At 39.7% G+C, this 11,739-nt stretch overlaps 1 protein-coding gene across 1 annotated transcript in view; it reads left to right on the top strand.

The window, feature by feature from the left end:
- The first annotated feature begins 2,157 nt into the window (after positions 1–2,157).
- The window catches only part of ASB4 (ankyrin repeat and SOCS box containing 4), a 58,083-nt gene continuing 48,501 nt past the window's right edge, over positions 2,158–11,739 (top strand). The window contains exon 1 of the mRNA XM_079786820.1: positions 2,158–2,495. Within this exon, the coding sequence (XP_079642946.1) occupies positions 2,309–2,495 (187 nt within the window). The 5' untranslated portion in view covers positions 2,158–2,308. The remainder of the gene's footprint in view (positions 2,496–11,739) is intronic.

The following is an 11,739-nucleotide window of genomic DNA, read 5'->3' as shown; positions in this document are numbered from 1 at the left end:
TATAGACATTTTAAAAAGATGTTTATTCTATACATATTATTTTATAAATTGCTTATCTCACAGATATTTTAAAATAAATATAGATCTATCTAGTTATAATGACTGAAGGGTATTCCATTATTTGTATATGCCATAATTTGTTTATCAATTTTTCTATGTTGATCTTTAGATTGCTTCTATTTTTTTTTACTATTATTAACAATGTAATAATCCACTCATACATTTTTATTTACTTATCCTTTTTTTGCAGGACAAATATTTTATACTATGTTAAGCTTGAAATTTTATCTTCTTGAAAACTTAAACATTAATAATATTAACAAAATAGCCTAAACATGGAAAAAACAAGCAATGCTAATCTATATTGTTAGTTGTCGGGATAATGGTTGTCTCTGGAGTCAGGTGTATATTTTGATTGGAAGGGGTTTTAAGTATATTTGAACTACAGTAATCCTCCCTTATATAAAGTTTCGCTTTCCATGGTCTCAGTTGCCCACTGTTAGCAGTGGTCTAAAAACATTAAACGTAAAATTCCAGAAATAAACCATTCATAAGTTTTAAGTTGCTTGCCAGTCTGAGAGGCAAGCTTAAATCTCCCACCACTCAGCTCCATCCTGCCCAGTGCATGACTCATCCATTTTCCTAAGTATTCACACTGTAGATGATCCCCACCTATTAATCACTTAGTAGCCCTCTCAGTTATCAGATATATTGAGAGAGAGCACATTCACATAATTTTTGCTACAGTATATTATTACAATTGTTCTGTTTTTATTACTAGTTGTGTTTATCTGACTGTACCTAATTTATAAATTAAAGTTTATCAAAGGTATGTATGTATAGGAAAAAAACATCATTTAGTTAGTTTTGGTTCTATCCCCAGTTTCAGGCATCCACTAGGGGTCTTGGGATGTATGCCCTGAAGAGAAGGGGACAGAATTCCATGGGGGTTGATTTCACTTTGTAAAAATTTAACAAGCTGTAGACTTGACTTGTCACCTTCTACTTTCTTGTATTTACGTTACACGTCAATGAAAAAAGTTAAAAATTGTGTTACAATTTCCATCCATGTTTTACATCCTTTGGTAAATTCTAAGAATTAAATGCTATTATCATTTTAAGTTTTGACTCTCATCAACAATATATAAAATGTGATTTTTGCATACAAATTAATACTTATTATGATCATTTTCTAATTTTCCATGATTTACACATTTAAAAAAATTGAGTATTTTCCTCTTTAACTTTTTATTTGAAAACATTTCAACTCTAGAGAAAAATCTAGAGAAGAAGCTAAGAGAATAATATAGTAGACAACAACTTTACACTTTTTGCTAAATTTGCTTTCTCTTTCTGTCTCTATTTACACACATACAAATACACACATACACTTTTATATGTATATGTGTGTAAATATGTATATTTATTTTTATATTTCTGAACTTTTTGTAAAGAAGTTTTAGACATCATGACAATTTACCTCTAAAATATCAGTTAAGAATAAGAATATTCTTTTAAATAGCCATATACATTTACCACACCTTTAAAAATGAACAATAATTTCATAGTATCAAGTAATATCTAGTCCATATTCATATTTCCACAATTATTCCAATATGGTCTTTTGTAACTGACTAAAAAAAAAAATCCATGATTAAATAAATTCATTCACTCACTGGATGTAGCTGTTTTGTCTCTTTAGTCTCTCTTTATCTGAAACAGTCCTCAGCCACCAGCATCCCACCGCACTTTCCTTTAGGACATCGAACATTTTCAAGTTTAGGTCACTTGAAACCCCTCTGTTTTCGAATGTGTGTGACCATGCTTGATTTTGCAGGCTTACATTACAAAAGTATTTTAGCTTTTCAGAAGCACACGTATCAGCAACTGGAACAAATTTATAGTTGGGGCTATCGGTTAAACGGAGCAAGACACTGGATCTCCAGTTGGGCACCAGATGTTTTTACTGAGGGAAAGAGAAGCAGTAAGCGCTTTTAAATCTCACAGGATTACTTTGATCATCGTGACATTCCATCCTCTGAAATGTATCAGGAGGGTTTTCCTTCATATTGGCATGGTGTCTTATTCAAGAATCAGTTAGTATAGGACCGGTTTTAAAGACTTGGGAATGCAGTGGCAGCCAAGAAGGATATTTTGAAGTTTGAAATGATCCCTATATAAATAGAACGGATCAGCATAACTTTGGGATAAAATTAGCCGACACTTTGTGGGCTCTCCAGCGTGTGCCTGTTTGCTTGGTGCCGCTCTCCTGATAAATCACAACAGAGCTGCCAGAGGAAGAGGAAGGATGGACGGCACCGCTCTCCCTGTCAGTACACCCGCAGCTGCCAAGCTAGTTAAGAGAAATTTCCTTGAGGCTCTAAAGTCAAATGACTTCGGAAAATTGAAGGCCATTTTAATCCAAAGGCAAATAGATGTGGACACAGTTTTTGAAGTTGAAGATCAGAATATGGTTTTGGCATCTTATAAACAAGGTAAACATTATAGGTGTAGTTGGTACTTGGTAAAAGATTTAGGTGTGATTGGTAAAATCGATAGAAGATGGAGTTTTTTAATGCACAGCGTCAGTCACCCACTCTCAATCAATGACTCTGTTGTTTCTTTAAGTATATATTTGAAAAATATTTCTAATTTAATCTTTTCTTTCTCGTTAAACTAGATTGCAACATGGAGATATATGTGTACTTTTTTTTTTTTAAAAAAAAGTGGTCTCCCTTTTTTTTCTTTCTCTAACCTTGTACTTGGAATTTGAAATCCTGGCCAATCATATTGAGTAGTGCACTTTCCTTCTATTTCTAACTTTTCTTTTGCCTATAATGACATAGCATAAAGAAAACATCTCTAGATTATGGCAAAAGAGACTGCTCAGATGGTATGAGTGGCTTGGGGACAGGCAGATAAGTCTCTTTTAACACAGCCACTTAAAGATATGTCATCTGTATGTCCCTCTCTATCAACAAGTGGATTTTGCCCCCATTTGGAGAGTTAATGAATGCGTAAGGTTGTGCCTTGATGCATCTTGATGGGTCTCATCATTTTAATGAGTTTTCAGTTTAGTCAGGAAAGCTGAACCAGAAAGAAAAAAAAAGTTAACTTTTTCCCTTGAATAATAGATCCAACTTGTAGATATACTTAACACAGATTACCTGTGTTCTGAAGAACTAAGGATAACAAAAAATCAGAACTGATTGTTTTTTAATCAAGGGACTTTCTGGAACTCATGGTTAATGAATCAGAAATAAATTAGAAGAGTCCAGCTTCTGATTTCCCAAATCAGCTAGTTATGGGGGAACCTGAGTAGCGAGGCCATCTGGTGAGCGGACTGCAAACAAACACCATGTTCAACATCACTTCTGTTTAATAAAATAGATAAGGTCTTGTATGTGGCATTTAGAGAGAGACACCCATTCTTTGTTCATGTTTAAAATGCATTCCATGCATATATAAATCATCAGCACCATCAATTTTCAGCAACTAATGCTAAGGGTATATAGTTCTACATTAATTTACTATGCTCTGATTATGAGTTCTGAAGGGTAGAATAGCTGAGGCCAGTTTATAATTAATACTTGCAGGCTTTAGAATCAATTAACATTGCTATTTGATTGGAAGATAAAAATGAGGTCTGTTTTTAAAAAAGTAGTTGATAGGGGGTTCTGTTAAACAGAAAGAGAGGATACTGTAAAACGAGGTTACTTTCGTCGCATGGATTTGTTCCGTGAAAGACGATCTGAATGCTCAATACATGTTTAAGGGTTTTTTTTTAAATTTACATTAGGGCCCAATGTAAAATAACTTGGGTCTAAGTCAGTGGGTAATTTGCCTGACCCTGAGTTGTGAAGACTGCCTTTTCTCATCTCCTGAGCATGCGGAGGTTCTGAGGTTGTGAGAAAGGAAGTTTTAGGGGCAAGCTCCAGGGAAGAAAGGTGCTGTTTCTCTTGCTTCCAAAGGTGTCATCCCCCCTAAATGAGAAGAATTTTAAATTCTTTCTGTCACTCTGAGCCGACTCCTGTGGTCCTCATAGAGCAAACATTTTCATTCATGCTAATGGGTATTTTCATAGTGTTAGGACTATGTGATGTGGCTTTCAATTAGGGAGACAGCAAATTACACCCTCTGGGAAAGGAAAGGAACAGTTCTGTTCTTACGCATGCCAGATGGATGTATGCACAGAAATAATAGGATTTATGGTCATATCTTCAGGGTTGATGCAGGAAATTGTATGTGTCTGTGTGCGTATAGAAAGCAATACACTCACTCTCTGTTTGATATGAATGTGGGTATGTGACTATGCAATCTGAAACCTGAATTAAAGCCTCCTTTTTCTTCAAAGTTTCCTCAAACTTTTTCACACCTCTTCCAGCCTAATTATCAGATCTTTTAATATTTTAGTCATGGTGGAAGTGATAAATAGAATCCCAGTTGCTAGCCAAGCAAAATAGACCTAAGTGGTTATATCAATTTCTTAAAGCCACAGAGGAATTTCCAGGGAACAGCTGAGCAGGCTACACTGGTCGGTTAGTTAGTTAGTTAGTGTGAGTTAGTTCCTTTCTGAATAATTCTAATGAGACCTTTTTCTGTGCAAGATTCAAGTTTGTGAGGCTTTATTAAATCACAGGAGACATCTGGACGTGGAATTGTTATGCACTAGTTTTTTACTTTTTTAAAGCACTTTGGAAAGCTCTATGCAGAAAAGTACACAAATCATAAGAGTGCAGCCAAATTAATTTTCACAAAATAAACAATCCTATGTTTCCAGCATCCAGGTGAAGAAGCTGAACATGGCTTGTTTACTTTTCAAGTGTAAGAATCTTCCTTCAGGCTTGTTATTTTTGTCTTAGTAAGCAAGATAATGTGTAAAACCTATAACAGATACCATGCTACCTCTAAATTTGCTTGTGTCGTTAATAATATAATCTATCTTCAACATCCGATTGTCCCGGGGAAAATCAACAGTGGCACAATTAATCCCAAACCATGTTTATTTCTTTTAGGACATATCATAGCACTTTTCACAGGATTTCTAAGAGTAACCACATTTTCCCTCTAAAGATAGTACGTCTAAAGCCAGTATGAAAATGAGGTTATAATCTTTGGAAAGGTAACCCAGAATTCTATTGGCAAAGAAATCAACTTGGGATGTGAACATTGTTCCCCCAAATCCACAATCCAATTGGTACACCAGCAATCAAAAGTTGACCTCCTGAGCAAATATAGAACAAAGCAGCTGAAAATGCACTTCTCTTTCCCGTGTGATAGAGAACAGGCTTAGAGGCCAGCGTCCAGAGCTCAGGCTCACACTGTGGGACCTGCCGAGCCCCAGCACCTACTCATGATTCTTAAAGTTAGATCTCGTCTTATTGGGTCAAGTTATTTTTAAACCACATAATCCAATCTTCAGATAAAGTCATGTTTTATTAATTTAAAAAACTTCTCTCACACTTTGTAAAGCAAACATTGAAAAACATTTCGGTTGGCATTTGAGATATGTCCTAGAGAAGGGCAGAGATATGGGTCTTAAAAAGCAAACACCAGGAAGCAAAATGACATCTCCCAGACGATCGCTTTAAAATGGGAAGAAAAGTTAAACACGTGAACAACTTTTTAACTTCTAAATGCAATAAATAGCTGCATCGCCCAGGGATGTCAATGATATAAAGTTTATTATATGCCAAGAACACAGTATATAGGGTAAAAGCCGGGTCTCTAAGAAAACTCAAAGCTGTTCAGATTGCTTCTCAGAATAGTGGAAGCCTGAACATCCATAAAACTGTTTCCAAAGGTTTTCCCAACTACACATCTCTATTCTCCCTCAGATGTCTGAGTCCTGGCTTATACGTGATCCGGGCAGAATATCATCTGTATCTCTTTGGGATGAAATTCTCTGGTTAGCAAGGTTAACCAGAGTCCTTTTATTAATCAGTGTAATGCAGTTAAGTCCTCTGTTTATGGCCTCAGCCACAGGTTCTTTGGTCGGTGGTGGTATTTTTAATTAAAATAACCAATGAATGATTTCACTGGAAATCTTTCTGGCGGGTACTCTATCTACTTTACTAAGTAGCACCTGCCATCCAGATATCTTAAACCAGTGATGGCAAACCTATGACACGCGTGTCAGCACTGACACGCGTAGCCATTTCTGATGACACGCGGCCGCTGAGGTTTATTAAATACAATTATATATAACAATTATACATTTATGTTATTTAAACTGTAAATATCGCGAAATAATGTTTTTTCCTCAAAGTGACACACTACCCGAGTTATGCTCAGTTTTTTGGCGAAGTTTGACACACCAAGCTCAGAAGGTTGCCCATCACTGTCTTAAACGCTCTTATTTCCATTCTCTTCATGAATAATCTCTTTTTCACCTAATTTTCCCCTTTGCCAGAAATTCACTCTCCAGCTCTCCTAAGACCCTCGTAGGGTTCTTCTCCATTCCTTGGTGTTCAAATTTTTTTTTTCTTTTCAATTTTACTTGTCAAGCTTACTTTTTCCCCTTCTCTCTCTCCTGGGAAAACTCTGAAATTTACCCCCAAAATATTAGCTATTAACAAATAGCCAAGACTTGTGCTGCGGTCTCTAATCCTTCAGGACTGTGTAAATACATGGACACAGTTGGAGCAAATGTCTGCTAATCCAGGCGCGAGCAAGGCGTGTAATCTTTGGCTGTAACAGCGGAGGCTTCTCGGGTGTGGGCTCTCGGACTCAGATAACATCAGAGCTGGTAACGGCGGCAGAGCTCAGGCTCAGCCGAAGGTCTCCCCGAGGGGCGAGGTGCATGCAGCCCCCGAACCCTGCAGCAGGATCACGTCTCCTTCCCGAGGACGGCTGAACCCTTCGCTCCTCGCCAGGATTCCTGAGCCCGGGGCCTCCTCAGCTACGCCGGCAGCTCTCTTTGGTTTCTGATATAAACTGCACACACATGGGATTAGCCTGCACATTTTTTTGGGGGGGTCAAACTTCTAACATTCCTTCAGATCTGTCACCTACAAGTGACGTTGGTTTCGAAGTGAACTGAATGTTGCCTTCAGATTATGGAAGGCTAGTTAAGATTTGGGGGAAACAGAATGTGAGTTGGCCTCTGTTTGTTAGTGACTCAAACACTCAGACTTTATGCTACTTAATCTATACAAGGTATTATCCTAGCACTGGCCTGTGTTGCTCAGTGGTTAGAGTGTTGGCCTACGTACTGAAGGGTCTCGGGTTCGATTCCTGGTGAAGGGCATGTACCTGGGTTGCAGGTTAGATCCCCAGCCCTGGTCGAGATGCGTGTGAGAGACAACCAATCCATGTGTCTCTCTCACATTGATGTTTCTCTCTCCCCCTTACCTCCTTCCCTTCCACTCTATCTTTTTTTTTAAATATATTTAATTGATTTTTTACAGAGAGAGGAAGAGAGAGGGATAGAGAGTTAGAAACATCGATGAGAGAGAAACATCGATCAGCTGCCTCCTGCACACCCCCTACTGGGGATGTGCCCGCAACCAAGGTACATGCCCTTGACCGGAATCGAACCTGGGACCCTTGAGTCCGCAGGCCGACGCTCTATTCACTGAGCCAAACCGGTTTCGGCCCCTTCCACTCTATCTTAAAAAAAAAAAAAAAATTCTCCAATGAGGAATAACAAAAAAAGAAGGAAAAAAAATATATTATCCTATTTGTAAAGTGGAGGCTCTGTGAAGACCCTCTCTAAATCCTGTGCTTGCTGATAATCTCTGAGATTAAGAAGGGGAATTACAGGCACGGATAATGTGGCACGGTCTGGGGAAAGGTAAAAGGAACTGGACACTTTAAATCCACACGGCCATGGCCTGGATTGGAAGTTCCCGGTGGGGTTTTTGCAGAGGAGAGGAACCTGTGCCCGCGTATCCTCAGTTAAGCTCCTTGCTCAAGCAGAGGTGTCCTGCCAGGAGCCGCCGCTGCACCGACGGCAGACCTGGGCCAGCGTGTGTGTGGGTGACATTTGGGGGCGGCAGCAGCTTTTTCACTGCCCCCAACGGCTTTGCTCCCAGGTTCTGCTCCACCCGGTCCTTCCTCCCGTCTGAGCACCTGCAGCGGTGAGCAGAGGGGCCCTTCCCAAGACACACGCTAAAAGTAAATCACATTCTAGGTTCTGAAGCCCTGGGACCATTCTGCTGTGGAAACAAGGGAGGGAGGAAAATAGGACTCCGCCTGGGTTCACCCTATTTCTCTCGGGCTGTGCCGGTGGGTGATGGTGTTTTGGAGGACTAATTCAGATCTCTTGACCTAGCAGCATGGACACCAGTATGTTAATAGGCGCTGCATGGCTGTGGGTTTTTGAAGACGGCTTTGCCTCAGGTTTGATCCTCAGTGAGGCAGGTGTGGTGGAAAGGACATGGTTGTACACAGTGACCTGTGGCCGCAGCCTCATTTTAAGGTGGTGATTGTCTTTGGGCGGCCTCTTGGGTATGGGCTGCTCCTGTCTCTGCAGCAGGCTTTTCTGCTATGCTCCTGAGTTGAATTATCCAGAACGCCCTCCCCTCACACCACCACCAAAGCTCTGCAACCCAGCTCCAAGATACACGTCAGGAGACCTTGATCGTCTCCACCAGTCTGACCTCTTCCTATTTCTCCCACCTAGGGGCACCACCCACCTGCACACATCCCCATCTAGGGGAGGTGCACTATTCCATGCAGGGGTTCGGCTGAATTCCAGGACCTAAGGCTGTCCCAGCCCAAGGTACCGGTTAATTATTATAGGAGACGAGGATGCAGCTGACTGAGAGGCCAAGGATGATGGATGCATGTAATAAATGGGCAGGATAGAGTCTCTAGGTGCTATTGGGAATTTAAGAGGCAGAAAGAAATCAACAAGCAAAGGCATTTCCAAATCAGAGATGTGACATGTTATAGATGAATCTGGGATCTTCCTTCCTTCCCCGTGATTTGTGAAGCAGGCTTGGTGCTAAACCTATTCTGCTTCCACAAAGACAAAGACAGATGGAAACCCTGCATTGCAGATATCCTGAGTCCATTAGCTTGGACTGAGGCAGGAGACTTATGGCTCCAGCAGTCTGAGAAAGTGGCAGTTTTCTCATCTGGAAAATGAAAGACTTGGACTGGATAATCTTCCCTCCAGCGCTAACATTCTGTGTGTCTTTGATTTTACATCAAAATGGTGTTTTCTTAATCAGCTCTCTGCTGCTTCCTTTCAGGGATCATTTTTCTTCCCATTGCAGAAGCAGGCATGAATTTCCAATCAGCGGCTGCATAGAGCTGTCTAATCTTTGCTGCTAATCGGCAGGCAAAACACACCCCAGGTTTCAGATCTGGAACCAGCTTCTTTCCAAGACAGTTAGAAAAGATTGCCTTTGCAAATTGCTTGTTGAGGAAGTTTGAGTATTAAAATGACTGATTGAGTATTAATGTTAAATGTGATTCACTCATTATCAAAAGTAGGTTGCGTACCATATAGTTTAACAACTCTGTTTGGAGCACAGATGCAATGTACACAGTTACATAAAGATGTATAAATGGGTATATAACACAGATTATGTGTGCATATTTATTTACACACACACACACACACACACACACACACACACACACACACACACACACACACACACATTACAGGCACAGGACTGGCATTCCCCAGCTATCTGATACTATTTGTCTCTGCCAGGGAAAGTCCGTATCACCAAATACTTTCCCTTCTCAGCGACAATAATCTCAAATTAGTATCTTAGAACTTAATTCTTTTTGTTGAATACAGATTTCTACCCAAATTCAGATAATCCTAAGAGGGTCACACTTTAAACCATCCTCAGTTCATTATACCTTAGTGTGAATTAACTTTGTATTTCTTTTAAAAGAGCAGATTTAGATAATGGAAGATTTGGGAAGAAGAGAAAGTAAAATGGCCCTAAAATTCTGATGGGATGAAAAAGAGATTAAAGTGTGTGTGTGTGTGTGTGTGTGTGTGTGTGTGTGTGCGCGCGCGCACGCGCATGCGTTAGAAGGTGGGCTGCAGAAAAATAAACTTTGGTTTGAGCTCCATTACTTCAGAATTAATGAGCATTATGCATGACCCTCTAAATGGCCTCTTTAAACTATATTATTTCCCCCCTCTGGATAGGGGGACAATAGTTTATTTATTTCTATAAATAAGAATACATCCACAGGGCACTACATGTAAAAGCTCAAAGAGGGCATTCAAGGACAAGGAAATCAATGGCCTAGTTCCCCGACCCCCCAGTTCTTAGAGACCACCACTGTACCAGTCTCTTGTTTTAGGTGTTTATAAATATACACACATATGATGGCATATTATACACACTGTTCAGGTTCCTGCCTCTCTCTCTCTCTCTCTCTCTCTCTCTCTCTCTCTCTCTCTCTCTCTCAATACTATATCTTGAGATTTTTCCATATCAGTAAACACAGAAGTGCTTTGTAATGGCTCCATAGTATTAGATTGTATGGATGTACCATAATTTATGTGCACTGAGGTTGTTCATAATCCTTAGCCATCGAGAACAATGCTGTCGTGTAGTGCATGTGGTAGTGTGTGTTTTTGTCCACAGGCCAGGCGGCCAGGATTCATAACTCCTGGGAACTTCATACCCTTCACAAAGAGTTTCACATTCACACTTGACTGATTATACTTGTAGGATAAATACCCAGGAGGAGCACATAGGTAGTGTTTTTCACTGAAATGAGAGAATGTAATACCTGATCCCCTGGTCTTCATCCTCTGAGTGCCCCCAGATGCTCAGAAATATCACATATTCTAGATTTATTCTGACCTCATTCTAATCAGGGAAGAATACAACTCGACTTCACTTGTTCTGGTCCCTACACTTTCATTTATGAAACTTATGATTGGATTAACTTTTTGGCAGCTCCATCCCCCTGTTGGCTCATTTTGAGATTACTGTCAACTCAAATCCACAGGCCTTCCCTCAAATAAATTACTATTAAATCATATTCTGCTTACCTAGTATGTGTATAGTGGAATTTTTGTAACCTGAAAGCAAACTTCTGATTTATCCATGTTAAACTGTATTTTGAGCCATGGCTGGATAGCTTAGTAGGTTAGAGCATCATCCCAATATGCAGGTTCAATCACTGGTCTGGGCACATACAAGAATCAACCAATGTATGCATAAATAAATGGAACAAATCAATGTTCTTCTCTCCCTATTTGCTTTTCTCCTCTCTCTCTTCTCTCCCTATTTGCCTTTCTCCTCCCTCCCTCCCTCCCTCTCTCTCTCTCTCTCTCTCTCTCTCTCTCTCATCAATAAAAAACATTTCAAAAATGCATTTTGTTGCTTCAACCCTAGACTCTCTTCTATGCTGATGAACTATCTCTGCATCTTCATCTTGCCATCTATATTTCATCTTTCTGTACCTATTTTCATTCCCCACTCATAGTGAGCTTAATGCCATGGCTCTAGGTATTGACACTGAAAGAAGATTCATAAAGTTATTTTTGTTATAGCTTGTCAAATATGGCAATTGTTGGAGCCTTGGATAAAAAGAACTAGCCCAGTGTTCAGAAGTCAGAGGTTAGAGGAGAAAAGGAGAGAGAAAAAACATTTCAAACTAATGAGAAAAATGTATCTAAGATTTCACTTCTAGGAACAACTATGCTTCTCCTGACCAATTAATTTGTATATAGTTTGTGAGCATAGTTAATTGCATAGCATAGGTTTTCCTATTTATTTCCTGCCAGGAAGTTCAAAGGCAAACTTG

Source organism: Cnephaeus nilssonii (genome assembly GCF_951640355.1).
Source record: "Cnephaeus nilssonii genome assembly, chromosome: 12".
NCBI classification, from domain to species: Eukaryota; Metazoa; Chordata; class Mammalia; order Chiroptera; family Vespertilionidae; genus Cnephaeus; species Cnephaeus nilssonii.
This window is presented reverse-complemented; position numbering and strand designations above follow the sequence as displayed.